This window comes from Spermophilus citellus (assembly GCF_964194105.1).
Source record: "Spermophilus citellus genome assembly, chromosome: 3".
NCBI classification, from domain to species: Eukaryota; Metazoa; Chordata; class Mammalia; order Rodentia; family Sciuridae; genus Spermophilus; species Spermophilus citellus.
The window spans coordinates 114033952-114049864 of record NC_138184.1 but is presented as its reverse complement, the minus strand read 5'-3'; the positions used below and the strand labels follow the sequence as shown (position 1 = coordinate 114049864).

The window sequence follows — 15913 nt, the reverse complement described above, 5'->3', positions numbered from 1 at the left end:
AGGCTCAGCATTGCAGACGGGCTGTTGTCGTGGGCGCCACCTTTCCTCCTGCCACTCATGTCCTTGTGGGCAGATGGTCTGACGGCTGGAGAGAGGTATATTTTTAGTTTGCCTCTTCTGCACTTAAGGACTGGTTTTATCTATTCGGAGCGACTGGGTTTGTTCTTCTCTGGGGCCACCAGAAGGCTCAGACACTGAGTGACAAGGCTGCTTGGGCTGGGAGATAGGAGGCCCTGTCCTCAGCTGCCGTTGCCACCTCGTGGAGGGAGACATGGCCCCACTCTCTTCTCTCGCCAGGTGGAATTATTTTTTTCTCTATGATGGCTCCAAGGTGAAGGAGGAAGGAGATCCCACCCGAGCTGGCATTTGTTATTTTTACCCTCCTCAGGTAAGCCACACCACGTCCTGCTGTTCAGAGGGGCTCCCCTGCCTTCAATAGTGACTTTTCATAACTGTAGAACTTCGCTGTCTTTAGCTAATCCAGGACACTGACATTTCTTCTGTCTTATTCTTGATATACTGTTGCTTGTTCTGGTCTTGAAATTCCCAGGCAACCAGTACTTCCTCTTCTCCAGCCCTCTGTTACCATCCTGATCTTTTTGTCTGCTTTTCTCTGACCCCGATTTATTGATCACCTCACTAAAAAAAAAACACAAAATATTGTACAGAAAAGTAGAGTATCACGAACCGTCATGTGTCGTCACCAGCACCAGTAATTATCAACACTTCACCAATTTTATATGGCCTACCTTCCCCCGCTATTATTATTATTACTTTCAGAAGCAGTTTGAAACAAATTCTAGACATTGTGTCCTTTTACCAGTACCAAGTGACATCTTTACTCAATTTTGTTATTTTAAACATTATCACACCTAACAAAAGTTACAATAATTGATAACAGTAATTGCTTAATACATCTAACATGCTGACTATATTCACATTTCTCTGTATCATCTTAGAGGCTATTTAGTCTGTTGGTCCTTCCTCTCTGTCTCTCTGTGTCTGTCAGTCTCCCCTCTGTCATAATCAGTGTCCAAACAACGACCCCAAATTCTCTTTGGTTGTTTTATCCTTTAGGTCCCTTTTGTGACACTTTACAGTTACCCACTCATCCTTTATTCCCCATGCCATTGAGTTATTGAAGAAACCAAGTCCCTGTGCATAGACTGTTGGGGTGGCCTGCACTCTAGATTTGGCTGATGCCGTCCGCCTGGTGGTGTCATTTCATATCTCCTATCCACCGTGCTTCCTTTAAATTAGTGGTCCACTTGAGAGTGTTGGTTAAGTTCACGTTCAGTTCTGTGGGTGGGAATTCTTCATAGCTGATGGGAACGTTCTCTGTGGCTTCACAGAACATCTGGCTGCCCTGCAGTCCAGTTAAGGCTGAGACTGATTAGGAGATTCTGTGTATTTGCTCATGTGATTGCCCGATGACTCGGGTGACCAGGATTAGTTCAGGCTGCTCAGGCCCCTCCAGCAGGGGATTTGAGTAGGAATGAGAGGTTTATGCTTCCACCCAAGTGGGTGTCTATGATCTTAGGAGCACAAATACAGTTCTGTACTATCCTCTCATGTTTACTAAGGGGTTCTCTAACAGTCGGCCACCCTGGCAGGAGTTAGCAAACTTTGTGGGTGGTTTTTTGTGGTACTGGGGATTGATCCCATGGGCACCTTACCACTGAGCAACATCCTCAGCCCTTTTATAACTTTTATTTTAAGGTAGGTTCTCACTAAGTTTCCCGGGCTGGTCTTAACTTGTGATCCTCCTGCCTCAGCCTTCCTGTTTGCTGGGATTACCAGCACACCTGGCTAGGGGCTGTGGCAAATTTTGTTAGGGTCCTAATGGTAAATGTTTAAGGCGTTGGATGCCACCCAAGGGCTTTGTCCCATATTCTTTGTAGTTATTTTTTATTTATGCCACCCAAGGGCTTTGTACCATATTCTTTGTAGTTATTTTTTTATTTATTGAACCCAGGGGAACTGAACCACTGAGCCACATTCCCCACCCTTTTTATGTTTTATTTGGAGACAGGTTCTTGCTCAGTTGCTTAGGGCCTCGCTAAGTTGCTGAAGCTGGCTTTGAACTCACGATCTTCCTGCCTCAGCCTCCATGTGCCACTGTGCCTGGCTGTTGTTATTTTTACAACCCTTAAAAAATATAAAAGCCATTAATGGCCCAAGGACCATATGAAAACAGATGGTGGACGGGATTTGGCCTGCAGTGCTCAGTTGGCTCTAAGGAATGAATCAGGAGTTCAAGACTGTCAGCCATGCCAGGCGTGGTGGCACACACCTGTAATCCTAACAGCTCGGGAGACAAGAGGCAGGAGGATCATGAGTTCAAAGCCGGCCTCAGCAATTTAGCAAGGCACTAAGCAACTCAGGGAGACCCTGTCTCTAATAAAATTCAAAATAGGCCTGGGGACATGGTAAAGTCCTGTGGTCAAGTGCCCCTGAGTTCAATCCCTGGTACCTTTAAAAAAAAAAAAAAAAAGAATGTCAGCCTGGTTTCTAGAATCCGCTCCTCTCTCATAGACCCTGCTGGACCAGCAGGAGCTGCTGTGCGGGCAGATTGCCGGAGTGGTCCGCTGTGTCTCTGACATTTCTGACTCTCCTCCTACCCTCATCCGTCTTCGGAAGCTCAAGTTTGCTGTGAAGGTGGACGGAGATTACCTCTGGGTAAGTCTAAGCAGGCAGAGCCCCCTGAGGTATTAGGATGGTCAAGTTGAGACAGGCAGGCTGCTGTGGCGCTGAACCCAGATGCTCCCCCCCAGCCCCCATGTGCTGGGTCCAGTGGTCATCCACGTTTCCTGTGACACTCTGCAGGTACCAAGGTAGTTCAGTGTTCTCCGACACATTTCTTTCCTTTTTGTTAGGTGCAGGGATTGAGCTCATCCCAGGCCCCGTGCATGCTAAGCACACGTTCTGCCACTGAGCCCGCCCTAGCCCCTCCACACATCTCTAACACACCACACCCAGCACATGGCTGATCTTTCTTTTCCTGAAACTTGGGCCATTATAATGCATCAATAAAACAACGTGGAAAAGAATTGTTAGCTCTAATAGATTAAATGAGATTCGATTTTACCTCCTAAAGGGTTGCTAAATACAAAAAACAAAAATAAAAATCTAGTTAAAATATGACGACTGGGGCCCACTGGTGGCCATGTTAGTCGCTCTGTGTTGCAAATTGAGTTTTTGCCTCCCTTTTCTCCCCGTGCGCTCCATGCTGTCCACACTTAGTGACCCTAAGGCCTGAGACACTAATGTGCACATGTGAGGCTTCAAGGAACCCCAGGAATATTTTTTTCACCATAGACTAGTTTTGTCTGTTCTAGAACATCATGAGTGACACAGTGCATCTTGTATAGTACTCTTTAGTGCTTCTGGTTTTCTGCTTATCATTTGTGAGGTTTCTTAAGGCTGTTACATCAGTATCCGTTGCTTTTTTTTTTTATGTTGCTGGACCTTTATTTTATTCGTTTATTTATATTCAGTCCTGAGACTTGAACCCAGTGCCTCACACATTCTAGGCAAGCCCTCTACCACTGAGCAAGAACCCCAGCTGCATTGCTTTTTATTATTAAACTGTATTCCATGGTATGAACATGCCACAGTCTGTCTATTCATTCTCTTTTTGTTGGATGAAAACATTGCTAGTTTGAGGCAATTAAGAATAGAGTTTGCTGGGCACAGTGGCGCACGCCTGTGATCCTAGCAGCTCAGGAGGCTGAGGCAGGAGGATCGTGAGTTCAAAGCCAGCCTCAACAAAAGTGAGGCTCCTGGAACTTTTTTTTCTATAGGTAAGGTGTATGTTGGATTTTATAAGAAACTGCCAATCTTTTTCCAAAGTGGTTGTACCATTTTACACCCTCGCTGACAGGGATGTGGAAAGTTCCAATTCTCCACGGCCTCCCTGACAGTGATGTCATTCCGAGTAATTTTAGTCATTCCTCTGGATGTGCAGTGGTATCTTGTTGTGGCTTTCATATGCGTTTCCCTGATGACTAATGACATGGAGGTTCTTCCATGTGCTTGAGGCCGTTTGAATGTCCTCCTTTGGGAAGTGTCTGTTCAAAGCCAGTGGCCAAAAAAAAATTTTTTTTTTAGTTGAATCCTAGTTCTTCCTATATCCTGAAAAACAGTTCTTTATCAGATACATATTTAAAAAATATTTTCTCCCAGTTTGTAGTCTGCCTATTTCTTTTTCTTTCTTTTTGGGGGGTGGGTGGGGAGTGCTAGGGATTGAACCCAGGGGCACTTTACCACTGACCTACATCCCCAGCCCTTTATATTTTTTATTTTGGGATAGTCTCTCACCAAGTTGCTTAGGGTCTCACTAAGTTGCTGAGGCTGGGCTCGAACTCATGATTCTCCTGCCTCAGCCTCCCGAGCTGCTGGGCTTCCAGGCAGGTACGACTGCACCTGGTCCTCTGCCTATTCATTTTCTTTGATGAGCAGATGTTTTTGATACTGACGAATTCTTACAGCAGCTCTAGAGCATCTGCCTTTACTGGGTGTGATTCTGAACACCAGGTTCCTCTCCACTGTCTTTGTTTCTATCCAGCCTCTGCTGGTGTTGCAGAATTTTGAGGTGTTCCCAGTAAGACCAGGCAAACCCGCTTTCTCTTCAGCAGCGTGTCAGCTCTTCTCAGTCTCTTGCTGCTTCATACAAAACTTTACATCAGTTCATCAAGTTGAAACAAAACAAATGTGCAGGTGTATTAATTTAGAATTGCATCACCTATAGATAAAATTGGGGAGAATGGCTTCTTTGCTAAGTTGTTTTTTTTCTTTTTTATTACCATAATACATTGATTTACTAGTATCATCTTCTTTTTTTTTTAAAGAGAGAGAGAGAAAGAGAATTTTTAATATTTATTTTCTAGTTTTCGGCGGACACAACATCTTCGTTTGTATGTGGTGCTGAGGATTGAACCCAGGCCGCATGCATGACAGGCGGGCGCGCTACCGCTTGAGCCACATCCCCAGCCCTGATTTACTAGTATCTTCTTAACTGTGTTTCAAAAAATATTATAATTTTGTCTATAAAGATCTTCCTCCTCTTTTGAGTGTTTTCTGAATAGGTATTTTATATGTTTTTATTGTTATCATAAATGGCATCTTTTATGAAATTAAATTTTCTAAATGTTTATGGATTGTGTGTAAAGATCAAATTTTTAAATTGTTTTTGTAGGAAGCAGTCATTTCTAACATACCCATAGCTATGATGATTTAATATAGACTGGTTTTAGATTTTTCTTGTATATATTTTTATCCTTTACATAAAAAAAATTTATCAAGAAATTTAGGTCTGTAATCCAGGGTGGATTATTTGTTATGGTGTGCTCGGGGTCAGGTCTGTTTGTTTCCATCTGAATATCCACTTGTTCCAGCAACATTGTTGGAAAAACTCTCCTGTCCCTCTTGAATTTTGGGGGCTCCCTCGTTGTAGATCAGATGGGCATTTGAGAGGGGTCTACTTCCAGACACTGCGTTCTCCTCCAGTGAAGGGTCTATGCAAATACCACGCTCTCTTGATTCTATAGCTTTGTAATAAATTCTGAAACCAGATACGTACACCTTGTCTTCGAGCAGCAGTAAGAAAGCACATCCCCAGGAGGGTCCTAATGGAGGGTCCCAGGAGCCTCATTCTTTTTTTTTTTAAAGATTTCTTTTAAAGGTGGACACAATATCTTTATTTATCTTATTTTTTTATGTGGTGCTGAGGATTGAACCCAGTGCCTCACAAGTGCGAAGCAAGTGCTCTGCCGCTGAGCTATAACCCCAGCCCCTAGGAGCCTCATTCTTAATTGCCCCAAACTAGCAATGTTTTCATCCAACAAAAAGAGAATGAATAGACGGACTGTGGCATGTTCACACCATGGGATATGGTTTAATAATGAAAAGCAATAGATACTGATCACGTAATAGTTTTGAGAAATCTCACAAATGATAAGCAGCAGCCCAGAGCCATGAAGAGAATATATTAAATGTAGTGTGTCACTCAGGATGCTCTAGAACAGGCAGAACTATTCTATGGTGCAAAAAGCTCAGAACAATGGCTGCTGGGGTTGCAGGGGCTAGAGTTAACCAGAGAGGACTGTGGAGGAGCTTTCAGGGATGGTAATACCCTCTAGCCTTATTCTTTTTCAAGAATAACAGCTTTGGGTGTTTTAGATCATTTGGGTTTCCATTGTAGGATCAGCAGGTCAGTTTTGAAAGAGCAGCTTCTGGGTTCTGATTGGAATTGCTTTTGACCCACGGTCGGTTAGTAGAGAAGCAGGCACTTCCTGTGCGCCAGACTCCTGTCGGATTTTGAACACATCAGAGAACAGAATGTCCCCTGCTGCAGTACCTTCAGGGGGAATTTTTGTTTCTTTGTTTTTGGGTGGGGCTTATTTGTTTAAATTTCTGGTGCTGCACTCAGGACTGATTCCTAGAGGTGGAATTATTGGGTCAAAGAATACAAATGGGGCTAGCTCAGTGGCAAAGTGCTTGCCTAGCATGTGTGAGGCACTGGGTTCAATTGATCCTGAGCACAGCATAAAAATAAGTAGAGGTGTGCTGTCCATCTACAACTACAGCAAAAATAAAATTAAAAAAAATAAAAATGAACAGTTTAAGGCTCTTTAACATTGGCCAGAGGGCTCTAAGGCAGGCGTTGGTCTTGTAGGACTGAGCGCTGTGCTCAGCTCAAAGGGCTAGAACTGAGGGCCCAGTCAGCCGCCACCTTGAAGCGCTTCATCCAGCTGGAGAGACAGGCTGGCCATTCATGGGACAGTTTGAGTCCATCCAGTGTCTGTAATAAAATCCAGATGAAGTAGCCACTGTCCATACAGCAGCCCTCACGGGAAAGAAGTCTTAGCAGAAGCGGCAGCAGGGAAGTGCCTGGACATGGAGTAGGCCTGGGGGTGTGGGCAAAGCCTGGATGGACGAACAGGAGGGAAGGAGGCACTTCAGGCCCAGCTGTATGGAGAGAGGGACAGAAGGTACTTGTTCTCCATGTGACCAGTCGGCTGCTGTGGAGGGTGTGGGTTCAGGGCTCCAGGAGGTGGACTGCAGGGAGCCAGAGCAGTCGCCGTGGGGGCCCTGGGTGCTGGGCCTCTGGCTTGGCCACAAGATAACGGAAGCATCTTCTGCCTGGCTTCCCTCTTCACAGGTGCTGGGCTGTGCCGTGGAGCTCCCTGATGTCAGCTGCAAGCGGTTTCTGGATCAGCTCATCGGATTCTTCCATTTTTATAATGGGCCTGTTTCCCTGGCTTATAAGGTACAACTGTGATGTCTAGTCATGCTAAGCCTCTTCAGAGAGACAGTGTTCCCAGAACACAGCGCTTACCCACTGGGGCCCGATACTCTTCACATAGACCCTCGGTGTCCAGTGACCAGGTCAAGGGCCCCTTGAGCCCCCTCAGATGCCCATGTTTCTGAGTGCTTGTCACCTCTGCTTCCCCTGGGATGGTTAGATAGAGCAGGCTCTGGTCCCCCGCTTCCCCAGAAAGTGCCCTCGATCTATAATGGGGCTGGATAGCAGGACGGGGGGGACTTCAAAACAGGCCCTCCCTCTGGCTGGTTTTCTGTGCTATGAGCAACATTCATGGTATCTGCCAGAATCTGTCCCTCCAAATCTCAGACAGTGACCTCAGACTGTTTCTCTGACAGAGCCGTTCTCAGGAAGAACTAAACTCGCAGTGGAACACCTTCATCCAGCGCGTTCTGAGCAACACTAGCGATCTGCACAAGATATTTAATTCCCTCTGGAACTTGGACCGAACAAAGGTATCTGCCTCACCCTCCTCACTCTGTGTGCACAAGAGCAGAGCCTCTGGACACCGTCCAGAAGTGTTCCTTAGAGAACGCTAGAGAAGTGGCTGGATGGGTCACTCCCTGGCAGGGCGGTTGGGAAGCCTTATACGTGGCCCCTGGGCTGCTGCTCCTTAGCCATGGAGTGGGCTGGGCCAGGCCACTTGCAGAGCCACTGCCCTTATCCATGAAGGGGTGTCGTGATCCCACCTTGACAGCTGCTCTGATGGTACGGTGAGGCTGGGTCTCAAATGTCACCAAGAAAATACTCAGTAGAGGGAATACCAGGCCAGTCGTGGTGGTGCATATCTGTGATCCCAGTGACTGAGGAGGCTAAGGCAGGAGGATCTTGCAGATTCGAGGCCAGCCTGAGCAGCGTAGTGAGGTCCTGTCTCTAAATAGAAAATAAAGGTGTCTGGGAGTTTGGCTCAGTGGCCAAGTACCCCTGGTTCAATCCCTGATCCCTGGTTCCCATCTGCCCCCCCCCCCACACACACACACAAAAGGAGCACCATGTTGGTGTTCTCAGAAGTATTGAACTCAGGAACCCACACGTCCCTTGCCAGTCCACAGGTTCCATGTTACCATCACGAAGGCCAGGACTGTGACCTTGCTGTGTCTGAGAGGGAGATGGGGAGGTTCTGCCATCCACCTGTCTTGGGAGTTCATTGCAGCCCGGCTGCTCTGTGGCTGGCCTGACCACACCTCCCCCTTAAGAATGAGCCTTCTGAGCCCTGAGTGTCCTGCAGGAGCCCTCCTGGCCTCCCTGCTGTAGTAAGTGTGTCCTGCGCAGGGTGTGGCGCTGTGACTCTGCTTGACCTGGGGAAGGATTTTTCCTGGGGGACTGTAGTCTCAGGCCATGAAAAAATAGACGTAACTCCTTCACAGGGTTCTGCTCCATTCACACTGGGCTGTGACAGCTCATGGGCACTTGCAGGTGCTGGCTACCAAGCAGGCAGGGGGTGTTTAACAGGAGGAGGCTATGGGGTTCGTGGGATGTTCTTGTCATTTTAGGAACTTATGAGCAGTTTACTCTTTTGGGTTTTTTTGGGGGGTGGGTACCGGGGATTGAGCTCAGGGGCTCTCAACTACTGATCCCCATCCCCAGCCCTATTTTGTATTTTATTTAGAGACAGGGTCTCACTGAGCTGCTTAGCATCTCACCGTTGTGGAGACTGGCTTTGAGCATCCTGCCTCAGCCTCCCGAGCCACTGGGATGATAGGCAAGTGCCATCGAACATGGCTGACAGTTGGCTCTTTCAAAGGCAGTGTAGCTGAGCTGAGTTGGCCTAAGGAAGGCCACGGTGTCTGTGTTTTATGTGACGGCATTGAGTGATGGGCTCTGCTCAGTGCCAGTCAGGCCTCCCCTCCCTGGGGCTGTGCTGCATAGTACAGGGCAGACAGGTAGGTTTTGCTGACTCTGTGACCTGCATTTGGAGGGCATGCTCTCCTCTGTTGCTGCCACCTGGTCTTAGTATTGGTAGTCAGGGTCTCCTGAGTGACCCACTTTGTCCTTTAGGAACAGCCATAGGCCATATTTGCTGCATCTTCCAGCTCCCAGAAATGCTGCTTTGTACTAAGAACATGGTGTTTTGTGGCATCAGCAGTTGTGGGTATGGAGAGACAGAGCAGAACCATGGCCCGACACTACCTTTTTCCAGCCTTGGAGTTAGGACCTGCCCGTTCGTCCTGTGCAGCCTCTTCCCTGGTCTCCTGGGCTGGTTGTGCGCATGCTTACTGGCTGCTGTGGTCTTGTCCGTGCAGGTGGAGCCGCTGCTGCTGCTGAAGGCAGCTCTCATCCTACAGACCTGCCAGCGCTCGCCTCACATACTAGCTGGGTGCATCCTCTATGAAGGACTGTGAGTGACCCTGAGCCCCCTCCTCCACCCACACCCTCTGCTGCAGAACTGCCCACAGTGCCTGCCGGGCATGGGCAGGGAGCTTGGTCTCTGGCCAGTCTGTACGGGCTAGTTTGGTAAACAACAGGTAGCTGAGGTTTGACTTGGTGTCTGTCCCTTTCCTGGGGCACATCTGGGACTTGGAAGGTGTTGTGCCCAGGAAAGGAGGGGGCTGTGAGAGGGATCCACGTGGTTCTCAGTGGGGCCTTGCCAGGGTCTAGTGCCAGCACGAAGCCCCCAGGGTTGGCCAGCCAGCCTGTGAGCAGAAGGGTCCTGGAAGTCTGCCATGGCCTTCCTCCTGCTGCCCAGAGGACCCTGTGGCCTTGCTGCATTCAGCTTGCCTCTGCAGAGCAGCCGTACACGCCTTTGCCCAGCTCCTTCCAGCCTCATGGCCAGGTCTGCATCCTGATTGGCATCTGGGTGTCCTCACCCCCCTCACATAGTTGGAGGGCTTCTTCCTGAACCAAAGTGCCTGAGGCTCTCTACGCTCTCCCGGGCCTCTCCTTCCAGAGGCTCTGCTCTCCCAGCAGGGTGGCCAGGGCCTGGAGCTCCCTGCCAACCAGGTGGCTGCATGGCCAGGAATGCTCGGACACTTCCACATGAGCTCTGGAGGCTGGGCTCTGGGCTTGCCGGTGCCCTGATCCTGCTTCTGTCCCCAGTGCTGTGGCCTTGGGCAGGCTGCTTAGCCTTGGTTCCCTCTCACGGGAAATGGAGACCCTCTGTGGGCCGTGCAGTGAATCACACGTGTGGCAGGAGGAGGTGGTCCCAGTGCTGGCTGTCCCTGGCCCCTTCCCTGTTCTCAGCAGGATGGCTGTGCCATGGTTTGTGGGGCTTTCAAGCTCACATGGTAACTCACAATCAAAGATGATATTTTGCATTTTCTACGTATTTTTAAATTATATGACTGAATATATGGATGCCCTTATTATTAAAAAAAAAAAAAAAAAAGAAAACCTCCAGCACAGAAACAGCAGAGCACAAAGTCCCTGTCTCTGTCCCCTACTCAGCCCCTTGCAGTCAGCAGTATGCAAATTTTCCTGCGCTGGCAGGTCTGTAGGATGAGAGCTGCCTTCACACAGACACATGCATTGATTTTTAAAAATTTTTTTCTATTGTAGATGGACACACCTTTATTTTCTTTTTGTTTTTTTAATGTGGTGCTGAGGATGGAACCCCTTGCCTCATGGTGCTAGCCAAGTGCTCTACCTGAGCTACGGCCCCAGCCCACAGGCATTGATTTTGTCTTTTTTCTGCTCTCTACAGAAGGGGGCTCGCGGGCCCCTGGGCTTGATGTAGCGTGGAGGTTGCTCTCCAGGCCCCGTGGTCCACCTGCTCTGTAAGGGCTGTGGTTTTGGTGTTCTGGCTGTGCCACAATCTATGTAATGTCTCTGATTTTCACGGATAGTTGTCACTTACTTGTGTTGAATATATTTCTCATTTCCCGGTAATTCACGTCCTTTTGCGTAGGTCCTCCTATAAGCCTGGTCTAGGGGTCAGGTATGCTAACTATGGATAGGACCCCCAGAGTAGCCTTTGTGAGGGCTTTACTAATTGAACCTCCTGGCCAGCCATGTCCCCAGGGCCCTTGACGGCAAGGAAGGATGGGCTCCTTTAAACCCAGAGGTCTCAGTGTGCTGCTTCTCACGGTGCTCCTGTTCCTGTCTCACCCCCAGGATCGTGAGCACCCAGCTGCAGCCCTCGCTCACAGCCAAGGTCCTGCTTCACCAGCCTGCACCTCGGGACCAGGTATGCTGAAGCCCGCCCTCCTGGCCAGAGTGCCTGTCCCGAGCTGGGGGCTGACTTTGAATGCCAGCTGGGCCGGGGCACTTGTGTCCCTGTGTCTCACCAGGACCCCTTGGCTGTCAGTGTGGGTCCCTCCAGAGAGGAGTCCTTGGAGAGGCAGAAGTCTCCTTCTGCACGCTGGGCTGGGATGGCTTTTTTCTCCACCCCCAGTGGGACTCTTGAGACTTTCCCCTGGGACGGCTGTCATGTCAGAGAGGTGTCAGGGTTTTCTGGACCTCACTGTAAAGGACGTGTCCTTAGAAGGACCTAGGAAAACAGCAACTCCTAAAACACTTCCATTTGGTGCTCATTCAATTGTGCTGCTAGTAAGGACAGTCCGGCATAGTCCCTGAGAGTAATGTCGCCCACAGTCGAGCTGCAGGAGGTAACTGTCGCCAGCTCTGCTACATTTTCTTCTAGTCCTTTTAATTTTTTGCCATTCCAAGGATTGAGCCCAGGAGTACTTTGCCACTGAGGCACACCCTAGCCTTGTTTGTTTATTTTTTTGAGACAGGGTCTCACTGCGTTGCCTAGGCTGGCCTTGAGCTTGCTGTCCTTCCTCAGCCTCCTGAGTCGCTGGGATCACCCCTGTGAAATCAGACTTTTTAAAGTGTTAGTGGGCTCTGACAGGCTCCTCACCCCTATGGGGTGTCCGTCAGCAGAGCCCCTGTGGTAAGCAGTTGATGATGGGGACTTATGGAAACCCGACCCTTTTCCTGACACGAAGCTTCTCAAGATCTACTCTAAGAAAAGACTAACTAGTAAACAGGTTTCCATTCAGAACAATCACAGTAGGATTTGTGAAAGTGAAAAATCAGGTGCTGCCTGACTGTCTGCAGGATGTGGCTTGCTCTGGACCAGGGGCCAGATGCTGCTAATAAAGCTTTATTGAACTGCCATCAGCTCCTGCAGCAGGGCCAGCCGCTGGGGCACAGCCACGTGGCTCAGGAAGCTGGAGAGTGGTTGTCTCGCCCTGTCCAGGAAAGTATGCTCAGCACTGGTCTGAAGTGGGGAGACGGTCAACTTGTCCATGCAAGTTTACACTTGATGAGATTTTAGCAGCCATTGAAAATGGCCCAAAGAACTGCGTGTTAGTGTTTAAAGTGGAAAAATCAAATTTTATGTCTCAAAAGTATAAAAAACCCCCACAAGGACTTAGAAGAAAAATGCTTAAATATGCTAACAGTATTATTTGCTTGAAGATTAGGGATTATATGTTATTCTTTTTTAAAGCATTTTTGTCTAGAATGAACTTCCGTATGGCTTGGTAACCTCAAGCAAAAGCCTGGCTTTAAGATTCCCAGCAGAGAAAGCCAGCCACGTCATTTCACATGAGTCATTTTGGCTAGAGGAGCAGTCTGTGTTGTGTTTTGGTTTTGTCTTGTTTTGGTGGATCCTTTTGGCACCTTTAGGTTGAGGTTTGAGAAAAAACCCTTCAGTTTCTAGCCTTGATCTTGGACCAGAATAAGCAGGAGATGTGTCTGTCTTCTAGGGCGAGGGTCACAGGCCTGCCCCGTGTCTGCTGTGATGGACTTGGTATGAGTTCTTGTTGGGGTGGGGGCATGTGTGGCTCCTCTCTAGAATGTGAAGTCCCCAAAGATGTAAAAGAACACAGACCCCCACTTGTTCTTCCTGTGGAAAGACAGGACTGAGTTGGGCCTGAAGCTGGTGGGCGCTGCCTGGCAGCCTGAGAGGCACAGACCCCGCCTCCGCCCAGCCGTGGCAGGAGCCAACAGCTTGGGGGAGCTTCTTTTCCATCTGCCAGGCTCTTGGCATGTGGCTGGGACAAGCTCCCTGGGCTTGGCCAGGTCCTGTGAGCAGATGGCACAGGTTCCTCGTGGTCAGGTCAAGAGGAGCACGCGGCGCCCCGAGCTGACCTGTGTGCCTGTTTGTTTTCAGAGACTCTCCACAGCAGGGGCCGCCCCACAGGAAGCGGGTAAGTGGCGTGGTGGCATTTGGGAAAGGCACTCTTATACGCCGCCTTTCACTGGATAAGCCACGTAAAGGCCACCAGTGCCGTATGCTCCTTTCCTCTGCTCTGAAGATTAGGAAAATGGGTCTGGTAGGGCCTGGGGAACAGGTAGTTGCCCGGCTGAGTCCTGATTGTCAAGCTGGAGGTCCAGGCGCGCCCTCCGGCTCCCTGCGTCAGACCCTCCCCAACTCAGTGTTGTGACACCGCATGTTTAGGTTCCAGGGGCTGGTGATGGGGAAAAGGTAAGGAAGGCGGAGACTGCCCAAAGGCCCTTTTGCAGGACACAGAGGTGTCCCCAGAGGACTTGGTTTCATTTTGAGCTCTACTTGAGGGCTGATCCGTGTCAGTCGGAAGCGTTTTTCTCACTAAGGGCCACTCGACTTTCTTCCACTGACTGTTTCCCTGGCCCACAGCTGGCAGTAGCCTTGTCTGCACAGGCTCTTTCCTTGCTGGTCACAGAACTTGAGCTACAGTTTTGTGGCTTTTTGTCTGGCTGGGGATGCATTTCCAACGCTGCTGTCCAAGCCTGGGGGTGGGGGGCAGGTAGCGGTTGGATGCAGCAACCCAAGGACAGTCCCTGCCTCTGTTTCCCCTGGCCGTGCGGAGAGCTTTCCCACGATTCTTTGCAATTCCAGGAACAGCGTTCCCCCCGAATGTTCTGATCACACCTGTCTTCGTGACCGAAGAGGAAGCTGTGAGCCTCCGAGAGTTCCCAGCGGAGCGGGTGCCTGGGTAGGTGAGGAGCTCATAGGGGTTCATCTTGCAGCCCCTGAGACAAACCTGGGACTTCCCACCCTTCCTCAGCCCTCCTGCTCCTACTCTGACCTGCTCGGCTCCATCTGTAACTGCAGGTGCTGGTCACAGGGGTGTGGTGTGGTTAAGAGGACAGTGGGTCCCATGTCCCAGACCTCTTCCTTATCAGCAGGGGACTTTGAGGAAGTCCATTCCCTGCCTGAGCCCCAGCTTATTCATCCATCAAGTGGACCCCATAATGTGTGTGTACAGCTCCCAGTAGAGGGCCTGACACACAGGAGACCCTCTGTGTGGGTGGCTCCCATGTGCAGTAGGTGATCCTGTCGTCACTACATGGAGCATCAACCCTGGGCGTTGTCTTCCTTCACTCCTGGAGTTGGTTTCTGTGGGCCCAGCTTCCACTCCTCCCGGGCCTCTCAGGGGTCAGTGCTTCCCTCCCCTCTCCACTGCTGGCCTTCTCACACCCACTGTCCTCTCCCTAGCTCTCCCACGCCTTCAGCCCGACTCCAGGACACTCCGGCCCAGCACACTACAAAGAGTCGGGGCACATCTGCCCCAAAGGAACATGCCACGAGGCACGCGGAATCTGTGTCCTGTATGCCAGTGACCACTCCAGCGCCTCTGAGCCCAGGGAGAGCCCGGCCAAGTGGCAGGCAGGAGAATGGGCATGTGCCTGGCTGGGAGCTGGAGCCCCTTGGGTCTGCGGGACTGCGCAGCCTGGTCCAGAGCCAGGGTCTTGGCCTCAGCTGCTCGCTGCAGGAGCCAGGCTTTCCCGAGGGAGAGCTGGACTTGTCTGAAGTCCACATTCCAGAAGCTCATGAAGAAGGACCGTCTTCAGGCCATCTTGCTTTCCCACATGTGTGTGCCCTGGGTGGCAGAGGTCCCTGCAGCCAAGAACCTGTGAATGGTGCCACCAGTTTGGAGCCCACAGTGCCTGAGGACTCAGCTGTCAGCAGCCTCTTCTCTCCTGCCCCTCCTGAGACACTCACCCAGAACGGAGTCCTAGAACAGGGTGAGGACCTTCCTGCCACCAGTGGCCACACCCTTGTTCCTGGAGCAGATCCTCTCCCCAGAAGGACCAGCAGGCCCTTGCCACCGCCTTGCCCAGATCCAGGGCAGAGAGAGACTGAGCTGTCTTGCGGGGAGCAGGGTGTGGCTCAGGGTGTCGACGGGGTCCACAGGAGCCTCGAGGGCCCTGGATTGGAGGGCAGTTCAAACTCAGCCAACCCTCAGGGTGACAGGCCCTCTGCAGACAGAGTGGACTGCATGCTGGCCGCAGCAGGGTCCCACACGGGACTTGTGCAGATGAACCTATACACCCACAGCGTCAAGGGCCTGGTGCTGTCCCTGCTGGCCGAGGAGCCGCTGCTGGGAGATGGCGCCGCCATTGAGGAGGTGGTGAGTGTCTCCAGAGCCCCTCCCCAGCCCTCTGTCCTCTCCCTTCCTGCTTGAAATAATGGTCAGGCCGCTCCTCCCCTAGCGAGCTCAACCCGCGCAGGGCCTGTGTCTCTGCAGCTGGGCCGAGGGTCGGAGCTGTGTCTGGGGTCTCCTGGGGCAGTGAGGGATGAGCACACGGCGCAGGGCAGCTGCAGAGGTACCCAGATGTGGCTTCTCTCCCACTTCCACTTCCTCTGGTCTCAGTGGCTGGGGTCCCAACTCTCACTCTCCAGGGTGGTGCTGCTCCCTGAGCCTCTGCTTCCTCATC

The 15913-nt window shown here is 50.6% G+C and overlaps 1 protein-coding gene across 4 annotated transcripts in view; it reads left to right on the top strand.

The window, feature by feature from the left end:
* The window catches only part of HPS4 (HPS4 biogenesis of lysosomal organelles complex 3 subunit 2), a 28260-nt gene that overhangs the window by 3339 nt on the left and 9008 nt on the right, over window positions 1-15913 (top strand). For all 4 annotated transcript variants that reach the window (XR_014020876.1, XM_081284561.1, XM_081284560.1 and 1 more), the window contains exons 3-11: window positions 298-388; window positions 2536-2679; window positions 7163-7270; window positions 7663-7779; window positions 9568-9662; window positions 11375-11447; window positions 13383-13419; window positions 14091-14187; window positions 14691-15606. Coding sequence is in view for 3 of the 4 variants with exons in the window: in XM_081284561.1 (XP_081140687.1) it covers window positions 298-388; window positions 2536-2679; window positions 7163-7270; window positions 7663-7779; window positions 9568-9662; window positions 11375-11447; window positions 13383-13419; window positions 14091-14187; window positions 14691-15606 (1678 nt within the window). In the remaining variant the exon portion in view is untranslated. The remainder of the gene's footprint in view (window positions 1-297; window positions 389-2535; window positions 2680-7162; window positions 7271-7662; window positions 7780-9567; window positions 9663-11374; window positions 11448-13382; window positions 13420-14090; window positions 14188-14690; window positions 15607-15913) is intronic.